Source organism: Spermophilus citellus (assembly GCF_964194105.1).
Source record: "Spermophilus citellus genome assembly, chromosome: 2".
NCBI lineage: Eukaryota > Metazoa > Chordata > Mammalia > Rodentia > Sciuridae > Spermophilus > Spermophilus citellus.
In genome coordinates this window covers 151,979,134-152,000,799 of record NC_138183.1, presented here as the reverse complement: position 1 = coordinate 152,000,799, position 21,666 = coordinate 151,979,134, and the positions used below count along the sequence as shown (strand labels likewise).

General features: G+C 51.6%; 1 protein-coding gene across 1 annotated transcript in view; it reads right to left on the bottom strand.

Moving 5' to 3' along the window:
* Positions 1–21,462, bottom strand: part of TMPRSS13 (transmembrane serine protease 13) — a 35,779-nt gene extending 14,317 nt beyond the window's left edge. Inside the window, exons 1-8 of the mRNA XM_081280585.1 lie at positions 21,391–21,462; positions 10,529–10,763; positions 9,669–9,773; positions 7,069–7,191; positions 5,957–6,086; positions 4,076–4,168; positions 2,180–2,223; positions 813–975 (exon numbers count right to left, since the gene is read on the bottom strand). Of these exons, the coding sequence (XP_081136711.1) occupies positions 813–975; positions 2,180–2,223; positions 4,076–4,168; positions 5,957–6,086; positions 7,069–7,191; positions 9,669–9,773; positions 10,529–10,763; positions 21,391–21,411 (914 nt within the window). The 5' untranslated portion in view covers positions 21,412–21,462. The remainder of the gene's footprint in view (positions 1–812; positions 976–2,179; positions 2,224–4,075; positions 4,169–5,956; positions 6,087–7,068; positions 7,192–9,668; positions 9,774–10,528; positions 10,764–21,390) is intronic.
* Between the last annotated feature and the right edge of the window lie 204 nt (positions 21,463–21,666).

Below are 21,666 nucleotides of genomic sequence, written 5' to 3'. Positions count from 1 at the left end.
TTGTATGAGATCCAAAGCAATCCCCCACACTCCCATATTCTGAACGAGTCATTCTGCACATTACAATGTGTTAAAGGAACAAGGATGTGGCATTTACACTCCACTATCTTATCAGCAGGCCACCAAGGATAGAAAGCAGTGGATGGGACAGATCACAGTCATAGTACCCTTAGCAGCCTTGGAGATTTAGATGGGACAGAGTGACCTGCTGAAGACTCACTTATGGGAATCCAGAGCCCCTGAGGTCTGGGCTGTGTGGGCCCCTGAGGAGACAAGACTGAACAGACACTGTCAGAGCTGACTGCACTGACAGTGCAGTCATCCTCATCCCTCAATTCCTGGGACCGTGTTCCTGACTTCTCAGGCTCCTCTGCAGGAGATGGCATAAGCCCAAAGCCTCTGCAGGAGATGGCATAAGCCCAAAGCCTCTCTTCATCCTCATCCCTCAATTCCTGGGACCGTGTTCCTGACTTCTCAGGCTTCTCTGCAGGAGATGGCATAAGCCCAAAGCCTGTTTTTCCACCCTGCTCTTCAGGGGAAGGGTTCAAAGTTCCTCTTCCTTCCTGCCTCACTTTCCTGGGAGCAATCATGGCATTTTCTCATTCTTGGACCTGCCTCAACACAAGTGCCCCAACTCACACTCCAGGACCAAACAACCACTGCAGATCCTGACCAGCAGCACCAGCCTCTGGCCCAGGGGCTCTGGGCTCACACCACGCCCTCCTCCACCGAGAGGTCAGCCTGCAATCCACCCTTCCCGGTGGTCCCCCATCCCTAGCAGCACCGAATCACAGGGTCCCTCAGGCACTTACACAAAGAAGCAGTGGGCAGCGGTGAGCACCCACTGGGCATCGATGAGTGTGCCTCCGCAGATGTGGGTGATGCCATAGTGAAGACTGACTTGCCAAGGCCACTTGTTTTCTGAGGTCAGCGTCCCTCCCACGATCCTCCCGGTTATGGCTCTTAGACCGCAGTCTGGGGAAGTGAAGAGACAAACCATAAACCATAAACCTGCTCCTCTCAAAGCCCCTGCCTCACTCCCTGGGTCCCCAGCAGGCTCAGGCATCCCACCCTGAAGGGTGCCCACCAGCCACCCTCCCACCCACCTGAGATGCCTCTTTGCCTCACCTAATCTAATGTGGTACAGCTGCTTCCTGCTCAAGCAGGAAGACCACATGGTGGGCCAGCATTTTGGATCACCTGGTAGGAAGTTTAATCCCAGACAGCTTCCCCTTTCCTTCTATTCATTCATTCAATCTTTCATTAATTTGATCAATGTTACTAAGTGCCCAATGTTTGGCACTGAGCCAGGCATCAGGGTTTCAGGGTACAATCCGGGGTTGCTGCCAGGGGCTCAGAAAAACAGACAGATTCTAACACGACCCTGAATTGATAAGCATTGTGACGGGCATCTCTGTCATTCAAAATGATGGAGAAATAAACTTCCTGTGGTACACATGTGGACTTGTGCCCACACGATGGGTCGTTGAGTGCTGTTGGTGGCCCTCCATCTCAGGGAACATCTCCAAGCATGGCTGGAGAGTCACCCTTGCAATTATGGACCAGGAGGCAGCCCCCAGAGTGTACTTAGACCAGTGTCTTTTCTCCTTGCAGGGGAGAGAGTGAGGCCCTAGGGGGTGGTCACTCCATCCCAGTCCTGTGTCCTCCCTTCCCCCAGCTGTCACTGAGAACACAAAAACATTCTGGGATGGGTCACAGCCTGGGCTTCGGGTGAGACCCAAGGTCAGATACCAGCTTCTCATCTGCCAGTGGCCTGTCTGACCTCCGGCAATGTAAACATTTCAGCCTTACTTAAAAGGTAGGTACGTGCAATGTGCTCATAGCTGTTGGCTCCAGATCCTCATCTCCATCTAGGGCCCGGTCTACGGATACAGAGCCCTTAGCTTCCCACAGGCTACACTCCTGCCCTGTCCTTGGCCTTGGCCTAGAGTGCAGAAGACTTGTGTGGCTTCCTTGGAAAGAGAGAAGTTGCTGACTGACCCTTACCAGAATTAGGAGAGAGAAAATGTGATTCTAGGATGGTCCTTATGGGATTCTGGTCCCGAAGCAGGACTCCTGGCTGAGACCCTCCTCCTTGCTGAGACCCGGGCCACTCATCACCTCCTGCCCCCTGACTCCCAACCCCCACACACCACAATACAAAAAAAGAGCATCTTACGGGAACACTGGAGAGAGACGTACTGCTGGGAAGGGCATTCAGACCTGCAAGAGGACACACAGAAGGTGAGAAGAGGGCCCAGTAGCCACCTCCTCCAGGAAGACTTCCCAGCTGACTCCTGCTCAGATCCAATCCCATTTCCAGGAAGCTACCCTTGTCACAAAAAGTGGAGACTTTGACTTTCTCTCTCCCAGTGGGAAATTCTTCCTTCCAGCACTTTCTCCAGGAATAGGGATGGTTCAAAGCAAATTATCTCCATTCTCACCTCCCTCCCAGTTCTTTGAACCCAAGTCTTCACTGTTCTAGCATCTTCTACAACTAAACATGTGACCGAAGTCTCCTCTGACAGTTCCTCAGAGTAACAAGCAAACCCAGCTAACCTAGAGCAGGCATCCAGATGCACCACGCCATCTCTCAGACCCTTGCTTCTTCTCTCCCTTCCACAAAGTAAACAATGCCAGCAGGTGGAACATTTCCCCCTCCCAGTGGATTATGTTACAATTTGGATATGTGGTATCCCTCAAAAATTCATATGTGTGACGATAGAAGAACATTCAGAGGTGAGATGATTAGATTATGAGAGTGGTAGCAATCAATGGATTAGTCCACTGATAAGGATTCACTGTGTGGTAACTGCAGACAGGTGGGAGTGGTTGGAGGATGTGTGTCACTGGGGCTTTGCCTCACAGGCTGGTATTTTGTCCCTGGTGACCGGTGTTCTCTCTGCTTCCTCATTGCCACATCCTGAGCTGCTTTCTTTGCTACACTCTACCACCATGATGTTGTGCCTCACCTGTGGTCCAGAGCTATGGAGTTGGTTGATCATGGACTGAAGCTCTGAAACAATGAGCCAGAATATATTTTCCCTACACTAACTATTCTTGTCGGGTCTTTTGGTCACAGTGACCAAAAAAAAAAAAAAAAAAAAAAAAAAGTGACTAAAACAGACTGGGAGAGGAAGGGCTGCAACGACAAGGATGACAGAGAACCAGGAGGTCCCAATGGAGGCTGGTGCTTCCTAGATGGGCCTCCTGGTCCCTGGCCACTTGCACCTGCAGTGCCCTTGCTCTTGATCTCCAACCCAATCCCAGCTATGCTTTTTACTGCTGCCCCAACTCCAGTCTCTGCAGAAGCTTTCAGTTCAAACACCTGGCTGATGGGTGGCCCCAAGATTTATTTGTCAGGAGCAGCAACTGAATTATGGCTCTCAAACTATCCTGTGACACAGGGGACACCTCTCTTGGGAACCTTGTTCAAAGGCCTTGATTTGAGACTGCCCCATTGCTATGGTGAAGCCCTTTTCAATAGGAGGTTCTGTGCCAACCACAGAGCTATTCAGTTCTTGGCCTTGAGATTCAGACGCCAGGTGCTCGGGGGTGGAAAGTTATGGGCACAAGTTGACAATCATAATCGGGCTGCTCATACTCATGACCTTGGCTCTGCTTACTTGGAAGAAACTTTCTCACAATAAATCCTTTTGATGTTTGTATCTATGTAATAAACGTGCTGAGCTTGTTGCGTGTCACCACCTCCTAACAGGGTTGTAGTCAACCACCGAGACCCAGTTTTTTCTCTGTTTGTGTATCTGTCTTTTCTCCATCCCCTCACTTCCTGGCTCAGAAAACTGAATTAAGAGCCGTGCAGGGGACACGGCATTTATTAATTATCACTGACAACCAGGGAAACTCTCAGCCCTAAGGCTCGAATAAGAATTTTTAAGCCAGTAGGCGGGGTGGTGAAAATGGAACATAACTGAGATACCCTTGAATGTTCATGATGGATTCCTGGGGCCTGGGTCCATGAAAGGCAAGGGAGAGGGGCTCCCTGACTCAAAGACCCCTCCCAGCCCCTCATTCCATGGCTCACAGGCAGGCAGCCTGGTTCACCCCACCACACCTGCGGAGGCTCTCCTGGATGGTGGAGTTGTACTCAGAGATTGAGAAACTGCTGGCAAAATCCCTGTGGGCCACCTCGGTTGTCCGGTAAGCACTGTGAAGGAGGAAGGAGACGAAGAATGAGCCCACTGGAGATAGAGTGCCCCAAGTTCTCCAGATGGCTTGAGAGCCCTCACCCCAACAGCCCTGCAGACAGAGGCTGGACCACAGTGGTCTGAATGGTGGCCACTCTTCCAGGCAGCAGTCAAGGTCCCATATAGTTGGACCCCACCTTCATATCTGCCCCAACCCACTAGCCCCGTGTACCAGCCCAGTACTTCTCAAAGTGTGGTTCCAGACAGGGAGGTCTTTAGAAATGCACATTCCCAGGTTCTACCCCAGACCTATTGAATTGGAAGCTCTGGGGATGCTCCCAGCAATCTTTATTTTAACAGGACCTCGAGGCAGTTCTGATGTAAGTTTGAGAAGCACCAATCTCACCCTTTTCTGTCTAAACTGTGGTCCATGACCAGCGGCATCAGCATCATCCCAGACCTGCTGAGTCTGAATCTGCATTGCAAAGATCCCCAGGTTGCTGATTTGCATTTTTTAAGTTTGAGGACCCTAGACAAGTACACTGGTGACTCTCAGGGCACAGCATGCCAGGAATCCCCTTGGGTGTGTGCTAAGCAGGTTCTAAATCCTAATAACAGAGATATGGGTTCTGGGGCACATCTTCACAAGCACCTCAGGTGATTCTGGTGTGTTTCCACTCTCTGTGTGGAAATTGTGTACATTTCTAGAATGTGGCGTGTCCTTGCCCAAAGCTGGGACTTCACACATGCTCTTCCTCTACCCAGAGGGAGGGCCCATCCTTCCATCCTCTGCTCTTTCTTCCAAATGCAGCTAGGCACCTTCGCGGTCCTGTGCCCACAGAGCCCCCACGCATGTCCTTAAGTGGGATTGTTGGTGTAAGCCTCTCTTACTAGAGCATCTTCAAGGGCAGGATCACCTCTTACTCCATTGTGTCCAGGTGCCACATAGTCACTAGCATCTCATAAAAGCTCAGTGAATTCTCTTTGAATAAACGATATTTAAAGAACTAAATTTCCCCGGGGCTCAGGCTTGAGTGTGGTCACACAATTCTTGAATAATAAATGCCAATGGTTTCCATTGGATTACTCAGCATCTCCCTGCCCTCTACCAGGACTCTGAGGCTGAGGAGAGGGACGATAACCAGTTTTAAGTCCTAGCCCCCAACCATGGTTTTCCAGGTGATTCTTTTACAGAGAACCCACAGGGAGATCCTAAACCTTTCCCTACAACCTCACACACAAAACCATTCAGCTTAATGACTCAGACCAAGAGGGAGGTTGCCGACTGGAGGCTCCTTCCGTAGGAAGGTCACGATCCACCCTGCTCCCTGTTCCACCCACCATCATTGGCTCCTTGATTTAAAATCTTTAGAGTTAAAGCTTCTTATGACTTGACCTGGGCACACCTGCCCCACCTGATTTCCCATTTCATGAGTTCTAGTCCAAACAAAAACTACTACTGCTCAGAGTCCACCAAAGGGCTTTGCATAGCCTGAGTTTCTGGTTCCCAGTTGTCAGAAGATGAGACCTGACCAAACATCCAGCCACCTCGTGGGGCCTGAAACCATTCAGTGTGGCAATGACACAGGGTGCTTTGCTGCAGAGCTGTAGAGGGGACTGATTACAGCAAATAATTATCACGGGGCCTCAGGGAAACTGCTTGCCCCACACTCATAGGATCCCAGGGCCACTGCCTTTTTGAAAGACATACCCTGAGCTACTAGGATCAGCCCTGGTGGCCTATGGCCCTTTAACAAGGGGTTCCTATGATGCCCCTGCGACACCCCTGGGGCCCTGGGGAGGTTTACCTTTCAAACCCCAGCTGCCGGCAGGTCTTCTCTGAGTCGGAGTCGTTCCAGCTGCTGCTGCAGACGGGAAGCCACTCATGAGAGGACCCAGAGTAGACTTTCAGCAGAGACTGGTCCCAGTCAAACCTCACTGCAGGGCAGAAAAGGGCAGAGCAGATTCTCAGCACCCAGGAGGCTTCGCACTCTTGGGGAGGTGTGCAGGGAATCTCCAAGAGGCTCCTGTCCTAGGGCCACTCCCCCAGGCCTCAGAGACATTCGGGAGATTGGCTCCGGCAGCAGCGGCAGGCCAGTCCTTGGAAACCCAAGATGCTGGGCAAGGGCAGAGCCCTGGCCAGGGAAGGGGCAGGGCGAGATCCCTCCATCCACAGGACTCAGAGCCACTGCTGGGAGAAGGGATGCACATTGCCAAGAACCATCACCCCGAGAGGACAGTGGCATGCCCAAAGGAGAAGGTAACAAGAGAAATAAGGTCTGTGATCTGACATGACAGACTGTCACAGATGATTGTAGTTGTGGACAAGTGGACATGTCTATGCACAGATGAAATGGACGGGTCACATGTACATACAGGCACCCTCACATACACACCTCAGCAGGGCTGAGTGCAGACCACACACACTCACGGACTACACACTCACGAACCATCAAGGACAAGAGCACAAACAGATCTCTCTCTAGAACTTCAAGAAACCACAGGAGTGGCAAAGTGGAGGTCACCCACTGGACAGAGAGGAGGGGCACAGGGATGGTGCTCTGGACCCCTTAGTCATCTCTAGTCAGAGCTGCTCCGCTTAGATCAGTCTTATATTTGAGAGTTGTCAGATTTTATTGGAGACTCACTAATCTTGTCCAATTCATTCACTTTACAAATTAAGAAACTGCATCCCTGAGAAGGTAAGTGGCTTATGCAGGTCACACAGCACTGAAGTCAAGCTTTAAACCCAAGTCTACTGTAACTGGGACCCAGATTTTCTGATTCTCTGTCCATTTCCTTCTGTTTGAGCTCTCACAGTTTGCACCACAGTTAGAAGTCACCAGAATGTGCATGCACACACACACACATGTGCGCACATGCACGTACACACACACACTCCCATGTCCAGCCTCCTTACCACAGCCCAGCTCGTCACTCTTCAGCTTGCAGTCCACCACCCCATCACAGCGAACTGCGTGCTTGGGGCAACTCTCCACGGGCTCCTTGTACTTGATCCCCGTGTGTCCCCGCCAGAAGTAGACTGGAAAAACAGAAGCAAACAACTGGGTCACAGCCGACCCCAGAGAGGCGAGACACTGAGAAGCCCAAGGCCCTGGGGGTTCTGAGACACCGACCTGCAATCCCTCTCGGACTCTGGGGCTCTCGTCCCCCATCTGTATGGAGAGAAAGGCTGCTCAGGAATGCTCCGGAATGCTCCAGAAAGCTCCTGCAAGCAGGGCAGCCCCAGGCAGACTCGAGCAGCCAGCCACCCAGAGAGAGGAGGGGGAGAGAGAGAGAGAGATGGGGTGCTGAGGTGGGCAGCTCTTGGGGGTCCCCCTGCCCTGCGTGCTGGCTGAGGCAGGGGCTGGAGAAACCACCCACTCCAGTGTCCCGAGGCCCCTCAGGACTCTTGCCATCCCCTCTTCTCTGTGCTCCACAGGGTCAGAGCCGACATTTTTATCCCTACAGTCACACACATGCAGCCACCACGGTTCTGTCCTCTTAAGGGTGACTGTCCTTCCAGCCTAGGGAGTTCCTGGGTGGGATTCCTTCTCCTTCTCCCCTAAGTGAGGGTGTCTCCTGTGCTGTCCTTGCCTCACTACTTGCCTTTATGCCTTCAAATGTCTTCTCACTCAACTCTTCTCACTCAAGTGTTTGAGAAAACCTCTTCAAGAACTTTATGGTCAATCAGCTTCTTGACCTCCTATTTCTAACAGCAATCCCTTTCCAAGCTGGGAACTGTTGCCCTACTGCCTGGAGACACTCCCCGCCCCCCCAAGATGCCCCAGACAGAGTCCTCATTCCTCACCCAGCTTCCTGGCCTAGCTGACTCCCCAGCCCCAACCCCACATTCTCCCACTGGCCCCACGACTTGCTCTTGGTCACGAAGGTAAAGGCCACTTGTTGTGACTGCTCCTTCCAGTGCAGACATAAATCCCTCTTCATCTCTTGGTCTTCCCCTCCTCTCCATGTCATGGTCCTCCTGTCCTCCTAATCCCTGACCTCTGCGGGGAGGTTCAGCTGAACACGGGGTAGTTCAGCTCTCAGAATGTTCGTGAAGTGGTCACCTCAATGTGGATGGGAGCTGGGAGGCTGGGCTCCAGTCCTGACCCTACCACGTAGCTGCACAGTGACCTTCACAAGTCACACCACCTCCCTGGTCCTGGTCTCCAGACCTCCCTGAAGGAGCCACTGGGGACTTCAGGAAATGCTCCAAAACCAGGCCAGGAGCTTAACTCTATTCAGTGAGCCCAACTTTGGGTGCCATATGCTCCCTCCGTGGGTCATTTTCCATCTCATGGGGCAGGATGCAGGAGAGGAGCAGTGCGGGGGCACCCATAGGAGGTGCCCCATGGCCCCGCGAGGCCTTTACACATATCATGACAGACTCCACTACATGGTCATCAGGTGGGGAAACTGAGGCTCAGAATGGAAACAACTTGCTGAAGCCATGCAGTTGGTAGGAAGCAGGAGCAGGGTGTGAGGGCAGGAACTTGAGGGGACAGCACACGGCCCCCTCTCACACAGCCCTCTTCCTCAGCCACCCTGCCCTTTGCCCCACCGTCTCTGCAGTAGTATCCTTATGCCTCTGCTGCGTGGCCTGGCCTTACTGAGACAAACAGATGGCTCCAGGCCCCCAAGTGTGTACTCTCCCCTGTGGCTAGGCAGGTCCCCTCCCTCTCCTCATTCCGGCCTTGACCAACAGGCCCCTATATTTCTAGCAGCTGCTTATCTGCTCTCAGGCCCAGTCCAGGTCAGAACTGCTCTCCCATCTTCCACGTCTCCAACTGGCCCCTGCGCCCTGACCCATATAGATGTCACCTCTTTCTCACAGTCATGCTCAGACACATTTGGCCTGAGTTATTTCCAACCACCAGGAGTCAGAGTGTGACACGCGCTCACTTTTGTACCCTACTGAGTTCCCCCCTGTGCTGGGTCTCCCAGTCAACTGCTGAGCAGAGAGCCTGGGGCGTACCCTGGATATCTTTTCCAAAGAGGGAGAAATTGAAGGATCCTGAAACCCTGAACTTAGAACTGGCCAGATATCCATGAGATACTTATTCTAATCAATGTTTTCATGCTTTTTTTTCCTTTTATCTTTTTAGTAACTAGCATTAGGAGAGTGAGGATTTGTGCCAGGAATTATGCCATCATCTCTTTGGTCCTCATACCCGATGAAGTTGGAATGAGAGCTGATGGGGCACATGGAAACGGGTTTTGTCCCATCTGAAGATGCAGAGACTGAGCTCAGCGTGGTTAGCTCACTTGCCCGGGTAAATTGCACAGGAAATAGAGGGACCCAAGCCCAGGCTCCTCTGCATCCCACACTCTTAACCCAGCTGCCTCAAAGGGTCCTGGTTGCACCATGGTCCAAGGCCATCTGCAGGAGTGTCCCTGTATGAATGTGGTAGCAGAGTGAGTATGGGGTGCCCTGTCCCTGATGTGTGCCCACCTCCCAGGGCCCTGTGCCACCTGGGAACCACCAGAACCCACCCCTGCTCCCTCCATTCAACTCACAGAGAAGGATGAGCGCGACCACGAGGGCGATGAGGAGGAGGACACACCCGATGAGCGGCAGCTGCTTCTGGCTCTCCTGCCAGGAGAACTTGGGCAAGCTGAGACCTAGGAGCAGGGCAGCAAGGGAGGTAAGGCTGCTGGGGAGGAGTCTGGCAGGAGGAGAAGGAGGCAAGGCTGGCCCGGCACCCAGAATATGCCTCCACCCTCCTGATACCAACCCTTTTATGCACTCCTCTGGGCCAGCCAGGCACTTTGCATGTGTCCTCTAACTTCATTCTCATAGTATCCTTGTGAGCTGAGGCCCATTTTATAGATGGGGAAACTGAGGCTCATGGAAATGAAATAACTTGCCCAAGGTTGCTTGGCTAGGGAGTGACAGGGCAGAGGATCACATGCAGTGTGTCTGATTCCAAAGCCCACCAAAGTGCCTCACCACTCAGAAGAAAGACTGGGATGGTCCCCAAACCTCTTTGGCTAGGAAAAACCTAGCACAGGGGGGAACCTCAGTAGGGTGCAAAATGAGCACATATCACAGAGCCCTGTCCTCAGGGAGCTTAGACTCCTAGGGGCAGGGGCTAGAAATACCTAAGGCCAAATGTGTCTGAGTGGGACTGTGAGGAAGAGGATTGGAGATCATGGCGGTCAGTCACAGTCAGATATCAACCAGGCCTGCCTGTCTTGGGTTTTCATGTGACGCTTCCTCTCTGCCTTTGCCTCCCCAGGTCCCTCACAGCCCAACCTGGCCATGCCTAAAGTCATTATCCCAGAGGCCTGAGGAGCAGAGAGCGCCAGCTGAGATCTCCTGTCACCCACAGACTGCTTCCCTGCCCCTCCTGCCCTCCCTGCCATGTCCCCCTTACCTGGGCTCTCCCTGCTGGCCCTGGTGGCTGGCGCTGACCTGGCAGGAGATGCCCGGACTGGGACAGCCCCCACTGGTGTCGCTCTAACAAGACACACTCTTGTTGGAGAGGACGTCGTGGAGGCTGACCTGGCCGACGATGACCCTCCCGATGACGACCTGGATGGGGAGGCCGGCGCCGGAGACGTCCTTGCTGGAGAAGCCCGGGCTGGGGGCGTCCTTGCCGGGGAAGCATTCTATAACAGAACAGAGGGCGTCCCTCAGGCGGGGCCAGGGGATAAATGGACAAGGGCTGGGGGTGGACAAGGAAGCACCTGAGAAGACATGAGCAAGGGGAGAGAGTGCTGGCCCCGGCTCCCCGACGGGGACCCGCAGAGGTGGGCGGAGGGCAGGGGGCCATGTGCTGTGGGCTCGGGGCACCTCCTCAGGCTGTGTGTGTAGAGGGAGGGTCAAAGAAGGGGCTGCCAGGATGCACACTCTCTCTGAGATGTGGGATGGAGGAATCCCGTCCCCTGTGGGAAAGTCACCACCCCCTCACTTCCTCCTACACCCCCATCCTTTTCTTTCATGTATGTGTTAAATTATAAAATACTGTCTCACTATAAGCTTTTGTGAAAAAGTAAAACACCCTGCTTAAGGAAAGCCCTCAGCTGCCCTGACAAGCCCCCATTCTCTGTCCCACTGGATCTTGCACGCATACGCGCATGCGCACGAATCCGCCAGGAGCCTCAAGAGGCGAGAGGCAAGGGAAGAAGGCACAGGCTGGGGTGCGGCTCCCCCATGCTTGGACAAGGACCTTAGTTGGAGTGGTTCTTAATTTATATTTACTGTGTTAATTTATATGTACAGAAGACTTAATGTGCTTTAAGCCCTTTATATATATATATATTTCCTCATTTAATCCTCTTAACAATCCTATGAGGCAGGAACCATTATTATTCCCATTTTGCACAGGGAGGAACAGAAGTGGAGAGATGAAGCAGCTTGATCAAGTTCTCAGAGCTAGAAAGTAGCAGAGTCAGGACTTGACCCAGAAAGTTGGAGTCCAGGGCTCCTGGCGGCCGGCTATACCAAGGAAGGCAACAGCTGGAATTTCAAGGGCAGTCAAAGAACAGCCAGTGCTGCTCCTCTCTGGAAAGCCCTGGGAGAGGGAGCTGGTGGGCAGAAGTCCCTCTGACCTCCCTCCTGCATCTCTGCCTCTTCAGTCCCCTTCTGAGCCCCCAGAGCAGGAACTGACCTGGCTCCCGGGCTACATCTGACCGTCTTTGTAACATCTGCTGAGAATTGGTTGGCTGCTTAGGAGGGCAGCTGCCCTGGGGACAGTGGAACAGTGGAGGAAGCCCACCTAGGCTTGGGGACCCAGGGCTGGGGAGGGCACTGGCTCTCTTGGGCCTCCGTTTCCATCCCTCGCCAACCACACATTGAGCATCCTTCCTAAGCAGACCAGACCCCAGTCTTCCTCATGGGCACATCCGGCCAGAGTGCACCCCTCATCCTATTTGGTTTTACTTTTTATATGTCTTTGAAAAACTTTTCAAAATTTGTTTTAATTAGTTGTACATGACAGCAGAATGCATTTCAATTCATTGCACACAAATGGAGCACAACTTTTTTTTTTCTGGTTATACACAATGTAGAGTTGCATCGTATGTGCAGCATTATATGTACCTATGGTAATGATGTCCATCTCATTCCACCTTATTTCCTGTCCCCATGTCCCTGCCCCTCTTCTCCCTCCCCTTTGTCCAATCAAAATTTGTCCATTCTTCCCACTCCCCCACCATTATGGATCAGCATCCACTAATCAGACAGAAATTTGGCCTTCAGTTTTTGGGAATTGTCTTACTTCACTTAGCACTATATTCTCCAACTCCATCCATTTACCTGCAAATGCCATAATTTTATTCTCTTTTAAGGCTTAGTAATATTCCACTGTGTATATATACCACAATTTCTTTATCCATTCATCTGTTGAAGAACATCTAAATTGCTCCCATAGTTTAGCTATTGTGAATGGAGCTGCTATAAAATGTTTATTGATGTGGCTGTGTCACTATAGTAGGCTGATTTTAAGTCCTTTGAGTATAGACTAAGGAGTGGGATAGCTTGGTCAAAAGGTGATTCCATTCCACATTTCCTGAGGAATCTCCATACTGCTTTCCAGAGTGGTTGCATCAATTTGCAGTCCCACCAGCGATGTATGAGTGTACCTTTTCCCCCACATCCTCGCCAATACTTATTATTGCTTATATTCTTGATAATTGCCATTCTGACTGGAGTGAGATGAAATCTTAGAGTAGTTTTGATTTGCATTTCTCTAATTACTAGAGAAGTTGAACATTTTTTCATATATTTGATAATCAATTGTATATCTTCTTCTAAGAAGTGTCTGTCCAGTTCCTTGGCCCATTTATCTTGGAAATTAGTGTTCTATCTGACGTTCGTGTAGTAAAGCTGTTCTCCCACTCTGGGTGCTGAAAACATACATTGGTGAAAAGATAGCCTTGTCAACAAATGGTGCTGGGAAAACTGGAAATCCATATGCAGCAAAATGAAATTAAATCACTATCTCTCACCATGCACAAAACTCAAGTCAAGTGGATCAAGGACTAGGAATTAGACTAGAGACCCTGTGTCTAACAGAGGAAAAAGTAGGCCCAGATCTCCATCACGTCGGATGAGGTCCTGCCTTCCTTAACCAGACTCCTAAAGTGCAAGAAATAAAATCAAAAATTAATAAATGGGTTGGATTCAAACTAAAAAGCTTCTTCTCAGCAAGGGAAACCATCAATAATGTGAAGAGAGAGCCCACAGAGTGGTTTTACTTTATAAATTCCCTCTTCTGCGAGTCAGAAGTAATCGTTTGGGGGTATGTCCTCATTTTTCTGGGGTGTGAGGGATGAATGCAAGGAAGAATCCCTGGTTCCTGACCACAAGTGACTTGCCAGAGACACTGAGCGCTGTTGCCTGGCAGGCCGGCCTGGACGAGCAGGGGTGGGCTCGGGTGCATCTGGGGACCTGAAGGCAGCTGAGCCAGAGCTGAGGCCACCTCTCATGGCCATTGTCTAGAGCCAGGTTTCCATGAGACAAAGGTTAGACTCTGGCCACTCTAAGCAGAACAGGACTGGGGTCGGGACGAAGGTGGAAATGGGGACAGTTGGTGGCACTGGTGTGGGTCAGGCAGACCTGGGTCTCAACCCTGGGTCTATTACTCAGTAGCAATGTGACTTTGGGCCAGTGCTTTAATTCTCTAAGCCTTTTTTTTCTTCACCTATAAAATACCCCTTAGGAGCATCCTTGCTGGCATCTGGCGCACAGAAAGTACTAGAAAATGGCTATTCCTCTCCCCCTATCCCTGAAGCACACAGCATCAACCATGCCTAGATCAACAGCCACGGACAGTGAGTGGCAGGTATGGGCTGAGTGGTGGGTGAGTCCATCTTAGGGAGGAAAAGCAGGGTGCTGGGCAAAGCCAGGGTCAGCTCCCACCCATGTAAGACCCTGAGCTTCCCACCTGCTAGGGACCCTGGCATGACAGGGCCTCTGATGACCCGCCTGGTCTCTCTCCTAAGTTCACACTCTACTTTTTCCCAACTTCAAGGGTATTTCCCATTGTTCAGATAATAAAATACTAATCACTCATAAGTAGACGGCACTTTAGAGTTTACAATTGACATTCATGTCTGTGGCCTCACCAGGTCCTCATCTCATCCTGAAAAGCTGATCATTCTGGAAGCCCATTTTGCAGATAAGTAAGTCAAGGCTCAGAGCTAGATTACCAGAATCACCCAGGACTCCCCTCTGGCTTACTTGCATGAGTTCCTGCCCCTCTTGAATCAGGAGAGCCTCCCAGTGCAGTCTGCTTATGCTTAAGGTCCTCATTTCACATTTGGCACACAGCCAAAGAAGTGGGACCACCAAAGAACTGGGACCTGGGGCCTGGTAGGGCCAGCAGCTCCATTGGGAACCCAGAGGTTCCCATAGGAAAGTCAGTCTAGTGGAACCTTCTGGCATGAACCATGGTTGGGCCCTGTGACCTGCCAGGACTGGGCAGAACATAGTGACCTAGGGCAGTGCCGTCACAGTTAGTGACTGTGCTGGAATCCAGCTGTGTGACATTGGACAAGTGACTTCGCCTGTCACGACTCAGCTTCCTTATCTGTGGGATCCAGTTCACCCTGCTCCATAGCACGGTCGTCATAGGTGATATACACAAAGCACTTGCTGAAAAGTAGGGGCTTGGGTGACTTGACTGTGCTGGGGTTGCTCTCTGTGGTTTGGGAGTGCTGGCCTTGGAACAGGTCTGCCTGAAAATGCCCGGGTCGTTTCTAACTGGGTTTCCTTGGGCAAGTAACATGGAGCCCATCAGAGCCTGGCTCCATATCTGTAAAGTGGGCTTAATCTCACCCCCTTCCCACGTACATGGGGAATGTACAGGAAAGATCCTGGTCTATAAATGTGTGTTCAACTGTAATAAAGTTAACAGCCTACTAGGGACTTTGCTGCATCCTATTTCAACCCTCTGACAGCTCTTTGTGGTTGGTATCATGAGCCCCATTTTACAGATATCAAAACCAAGGTCCAGGGAGGTTAAGGATACGCCAGATTCACATACCAGGGAAGTGACACAGCTTGGATTCTAACCATGTCTGCCAGGAGCAAGTAGAGTCTTGACCAACAGTATCACAGGTACCCAGGGGAATTTCCTTCCTCTCTTCAGGTAAGTATTTGTGAAGCTTCACCTCCACTGTTTCCTTTGATTCTCACAAGGCTCCTAGTGAGCAAGCTGGGCAGTATGATTGTCCCCAGTTTCTACAAGAGGAACTGGGGCTCAGGGGGACTGAGGAGTAGGCCTACCCCACCCCCAACCTCTAACATAATCTTTGCAATCCCAGGGAAGAGCCCAGGCTGTCTCCACCTGAATGTGACTATGACCCTGGGACCCTGGGATCTCATCATGAGGGGTACAACAAAGGGCTGGGCTGGAGAAGAAGGGGTTGAGAGGGTCTCAGGGGGCAAGACACTGAGGAAGATGGCCGGAAGATGGGGGTGCATTCATGATGCTGGAGCAGCCCGGGGTTAGACCAGCGGGGAGGGTGTCGGCGGGCATGCTGGGAAGCCGGGAGCAGCCAGCATGAGCAAAAGTGCAGCCCCCCTGAGTCGGGCTGTTCAGCCCTGGTTTTGGCAGAGCGAGCCCTCTGCTGTCAGAGCTGGTGGGAGGCAGGTGGACCAAGGCAAGACAAGTAGCATCCTTAGTGAGACCCTCTGTCCACTCCCTGACTCTGAACCTGGACCCAACCATCGTAGGACATTAGGAAGCATCTTCATCTTCAGGGGCCATCAGAATAAGAGATCCCACAACCATCCCTCTTCAGACATATTATGGCTGGTCACCCCACCCTGCTAGAAGTTCTTCCTGATGTCTAACCTGCTACAGCACTAACTCATTTCCTTCCCTCAATTCTTGGAAAGCAACTACTAAGATTCCATCCTCCTACCTACCCAGAGGCTTGATGAGCTTGAGGGCAGATGCTTTTAGGAGGTGGGGAGCAGGAAAGGGAGGAGACCTTGATCTAAGGTCCTGAGATAAAAGGGGCAGAGCCGGAACCAGAACTTAGGCCTCCCAAATCCTTGCCTTTGTCAGTAAGCACAAGACCGGGAATAGGACTCAGATGCCAAGTCTCTGCTGTGCCCTGACCTCTCCACCATGTCCCTGCAGACCAGAGGCTCAGCCACCCACCTGGGGGCATGTGGACAAGGCAGAGCAGCAGCTCCCAGGGGGCTCTGCACCTTTGCCTGCCCATCATTCTCTCCTGGCCCCGCCTCTCCTCCTCACCTACCCTGGGGGCCTCTGGGGATAGCCCTGGGGGTAACATGGCTGCTAGCCCTTCCCCCACCATGAAAGGGCCTACACTCCAGGGTGCCCCTGCTGTGCCTCCGCTGCTCCCAGGGCTCTGTTCAAAGACTATCTGGACCCTCCAAATATCCTGGGACAGGAGGCAGCAAGGGAGGCCTTCAGGGCAAGGAAAGTAAGGGCCACCAGGAAGAGAGCTGGGGACAGTTCCTGGCTCCAGGTTCTTTACACGCATTTCCCTGGACAGGAGTCTGTAAGGATTATGATTCTCATCTCACAGACTAGGAAGCAGAGGCCTTAAACATCTGCTCCTCTTGTTCAGGACTGGGGAGGGATTGAACCCAAGACCCCTTCACCACTGAGCTACATGCCCAGCCCTTTTAATTTTTTATTTTGAGACAGGGTCTCATTAAGTTGCATAGGATCTTACTAAATTGCTGAGGCTAGCCTCAAAATTGTGATCCTCCTGCCTCAGTCTCCTAAATTGCTGGGATTACAGGCACATGCCACTGCGCCTAGCTAGACCGGAAACATTTGTGTGTTTTGCCTGAAGTTGTTCAGGTCTGTCTTAAGGCAGACCAGGGATTTAAAAACAACGAAATCCAAGGCCCCTTTCTTTCAGTCTGGTGCTCTCTATTCTGAGTTCCCAGGGCTGGGTTCTGTACCTCCAGGTGAGTGGGGAATTTTCCTGGTTTCTTGTAGGGACTCCTCCCCGGGGACTGCTAACCTAGTGGGGGATGGGAGTGAGTTAACAAGCCCCTGAGAATGTCCTGCCTTTGGCCTCCCCTGTGTCTCCTGTGGGCTCAGTCGGTGATGTCATGGAGGAGAGGGGCTCTCTGTCTGTGCTTTGTGACACCACAGCCAGCTCATGGGTGCTTCACCCCTGGCTAGGTGGCTGTGCTGTGGACTGAGCCCCAGGCTCTGCAAAGAGGCAGCAACATGGACTCTTACAGACGTGGTCAGTCTTAGAGGACGTTATCTAAAGCTCCCCTGGTAGACCTGAAGAAGATCCAGCGACCTTGGTGGCAACCTCCCAGCGTGGGGCAGGCCCAGTGGGTCCCTCCAGGTCCAGTCAAAGCTCCATCCTTGGGGACATCCTTTCATTAAGCTACCACCCCTGGTGTAGGGGGCTGGGTACTTCAGACTGTCAGAGCTGGGAGGAATTTGAAACCCCTTCAGTCCAAGCCCTTTATCATATGGATAAGGCAATGAAGGACCAGAGAGGCTTGGTAGCTTGCTGAAGATCACACAGCCTGTTAGGGACAGTGGAAGGACTGGAAGTTCAAACCTCTAGCCACATCCTTGAACTGTCCCATGACACTGTACTCTCACATAGCCTGCCCCTCACCATCCTCCAGAGAGGAAAGACCCTTCCCCAGACCTAGGCCACAGATACGCACCCTCTTCCCCAGAAACTCTGAGTATCGAGGACTTTAAAAGGGTGGGCACAGGCAGGACCATAGGCTGGAACCCCAACACTCTGGACTAGACAGGAAAAGCTGCCCTCAGCCCCCAACAGGACCAAGAGGGACAAGATGGAGCTCCCCTTGTTAGAGCCTAAAATGCTTCCCTGGGGGCCACTAAGGACCCCATGGGCTACAGTAGGGTGGCCCTGACCCTATCCAGTGTGACAACTGCACAGGGCTGGGCTCGGGTGGATAAGGGCTTCTTCCCCTCCTCGCCACCTGGCCCAGGCCTTACTGCGCCTTCAGGGCCACAGGGCTCTCTCCCACTCTCTGGTTCCCTGAACCTGGAGTTCCCGGAATGTAGGCAGACTCACCACCGCCCCCTGGCGCCGGCTCCCTGCCCACCTGCTCAGTTCACCCCTGTTGTTGCTAGGCCAAGAGGAAGCTTTTTGGCCAAAACAAGACACTTAAGAGGCCATTGTTCTATCAACCAGTCTTCCCGCCCAGCACCCGGCCTGGAGCCTGGCACACACTCCCACACACCTGTGCTCCCATTGCCAAGTCACAGAGGACAACTCAGGGAAGACAGGCAGGTGTAACAGGCAGAAGGCTGCTCAGGACCAACAACAGTGAGAAGCAGGTCTCAGGTGAGGGCTATGTCCCTACAGGGGCGAAGGGCACACAGAGCTTCAGAGGTGCCTGCACTTTGGGGCTGAGGTTGGCAAGGTGAACTGAGTCCATGGGCTGCCACCTTGGGAGCCTGCCCAGCCCGTCCTGAGGAAGCTGCCTTGTCCTAGAGGGTCCTGGATCTCACCAATCCAGAGCATGTGTGGTCTTGGGTGATTTGAACCAGCATAAGAAACAGGAATTCCCAGCATAAGAAAATCTGTCCCACAAAGGATGGTGGCTCTATCAATGGGTGTACTTCAGTCTTTCTCTAATAAGCACTGCAGGTCTAATATGCACCATTGGGAAGAACGGATGCATGTATCCAGTGTGGCACCCGGCAATCCCACTCTTTGGGATTCCAGCCACTGTTAGGGAACCAGAAAGGGAGTCAGGGGGAAGTTTGTCCAACCCTCTTCTTTGGAAGGTGGAGAAAAACTAGATGTAGAGAGAAGATATTTGTTCAAATTTAGAGGAGCCAGGATTAGACCCCAGAGGGCGACAATGATGGAGGTAATTCCTAACACTGTGGCTATATCTGCATCTCTATCAATGTTGGAACGTTGGATGTTGTTCTAGAAGAGGCTTACTAGGTGAAAGACCAAATTTCCTTCCTTCCTTCCTTCCTTCCTTCCTTCCTTCCTTCTCTTCTCTTCTCTTCTCTTCTCTTCTCTTCTCTTCTCTTCTCCTTTCTCCTCCTCCCTCTCCTTCTTTTTTTTGTTGTGTTGGACTTCAGTCTATTTTTCTACACTTTTTATTGGTGCCTGATAGTTGTACATAATGGTGGCACTTGCTGTTACATATTCTTACATGCACACAATATAACAGTATCTATTCTATTGGTGCTGTTATTATTCCATTTTATAGAGGAAGAAACTAAGGTACAGGGAGGTTTAGAGCTTGCCCACAGCCTGGAACTTGGTCAGTTCTCTGTCCACCACAGCATGAAACTTTTGATTGGTTTTGGGTTTTTGTTGGTGTTTTGTTCATTTGTTTGGTTAGTTGGTTGTTTTTGAGATGGGGTCTCACTAAACTGTTCAGGCTGGCCTCCAACTTGGATTCTCCTGCTTCATTCTCCCAAGTTGCTGTGATTCTAGGTCTGCAAACTGCACCTGTCTCGCCTTTGCTTTTGAATATGGAGAAACTGAGTGCCTTGTCCATCCCTTTCTCAAGATCCTTCTGAAGACTTAGTTTTTCCCACAGGAGCATCAGCAGGCTCATGCCCATTGACCACCATCTTCCTTACTAGTGTTTAGAGCTGAGACAGAAACTGCAAAGCATCTCTCTGCAGTAAAGCCCTCGGGGAGAAGGCTTGGCCTTATTGACCAGCATCTCCCAGCCCATTCCCATCTCATCAATCTCAACAAATACCTTCAAACATGATTAGCAGCCCCCTCTCTAGTTTGCCCTGTCCTTACCCCAGGGAATCCACCTAAGACCAAAGGAAAAATTTAAAAACCTTAAATAAGGAAAGAATGGTTCATTTCTTTCATTTTGAAGTAAGTGCTGACAATCTCCCTTCCAAGATGATCATGGCCTACCATACCTTTGACATTTAAGTATTAATTCGAAGTCTTTATTTTTTCATAAAACATAAAAGGTTGTTCTCCATCCTTTGTTCCTCTGGAAACCTTCCACATGGGTTCCTGACTCTGGGGACATGGACTTCCTGGGACCATGGGTCTCCTGGGTGGACACCACCCCATCACCCTGCCCCAGGACCAGGCCCATCCATTCACCTCCACTGTGAGCACAGCCTCCCTCTAGATAGCTCAGCCCTTCGCTTTGGGTGTAGGGACCATCAAATTTAGACTCCCACCAAGCCACCCAAGAGGACACCATTGTTGTGACTGCAGTTTCACGTTCTCCAGGCTTCCAACAAAACTCCATTCCATCCTATATGCCATTCTTTCTGATCACCAGCGACCCCATTGAGTCTCAGAGGCCTGAGGCCAAAAGACCTTGGTGAGGTGGAGACATGAACCAAGGAGACCAGAAGGCAGGGGAGGTGGCCTGGGGAAAGAAGAGTCAAGAGAGCACTAAAAGGTTGGTAGGAAAAATAATGGTAAAGCTTCCAGAAACAAATCTGGAGTTCAAAATGGACCACAAGCCAACTCCAGGCTGGAACACAGAATGAATTGATCTTTCTCAAATCCAGGCTGGCCCGTCTCCCTCGAGTCCCAGATTCTACCATATCAAGAAACTACAAAGAACATGGAGAGGAGCAGAAAACAAGACCTGAGCACTCAGAGAAGTTAGAAAGCAGAGGCATAGTTGAAGCCTTGGGAAGGCTTTACACGTCTGTAACCAGCTTTTCCGCCCACGGAAAACAGCTCAGCTGCTCTCTACTACCCCAAGAGCAGCAAAGGAAAAGAACCATGTTGTAGCAAGGAATTGTGGTTAGACACAAGGAAGCCCTTCCCAAGATGAGGATTATTGAGCAAAAATAAGTGACTAAGCATGGTTGAAAAATCCCTTAAAAATCTTTAAATATACACAGTCATATTTTTCTGGGAAGGTTTTGGAATCTACTAGGGGATTAAACAAGGTAGACTTGAAGATCAGGTAAGATGCTCTTGATTCTCAAACCAGCAAAAATCAGGTTAAGTTAGATTAGATTAGCAACCAGCAAAACTGACCACTTAACAGCACAGATGTCCTGGCCAGACTGCTCACAGGTCACAAAGAAGGGCTCAGCCACTCAGTCCTGGGACCTGAACCCAAATTCCACCAGCTTCTCCCCGCAGGAGCAGCTTCCAGGGATCATGATGCATAGGAGGCCCAGAGATCCTAGTCCCCAGTAACTTCCGACCAGAGGAGGCATTCTTTTCCCGCAAACCAGAGGCACCGGGGCAGCTGTGCCTCACCTGTCTCCCAGCCGCCCCTGTCCCTCAGCACCGGGAAGATCAGCCAGCCGAGACCCACACACACACTTACCCTGCCACTGTCCCTCTCCATGGCCTCCCAGGGATGAGTCTTCAGGCTCAGCTGATGTCAAGAGGAAGGTCCATGTTGCCCCCAGCTTCCCAGGCATGTGGGGAAAAGGAGGTTGAGGGCCGAGGGCTGGCCCTGTGAATGGGGCGGGGAGGCTGGTTGGATGTGAGGTAATCCTGAGTATAAACAAGGCAGAACTTGCCAGACCTGTCCCTCCGCCCTCCCTGGACATCCCAGTTACTCAGCGAATACCGGGAGCATGTGCTGCCTCTGCTCCTG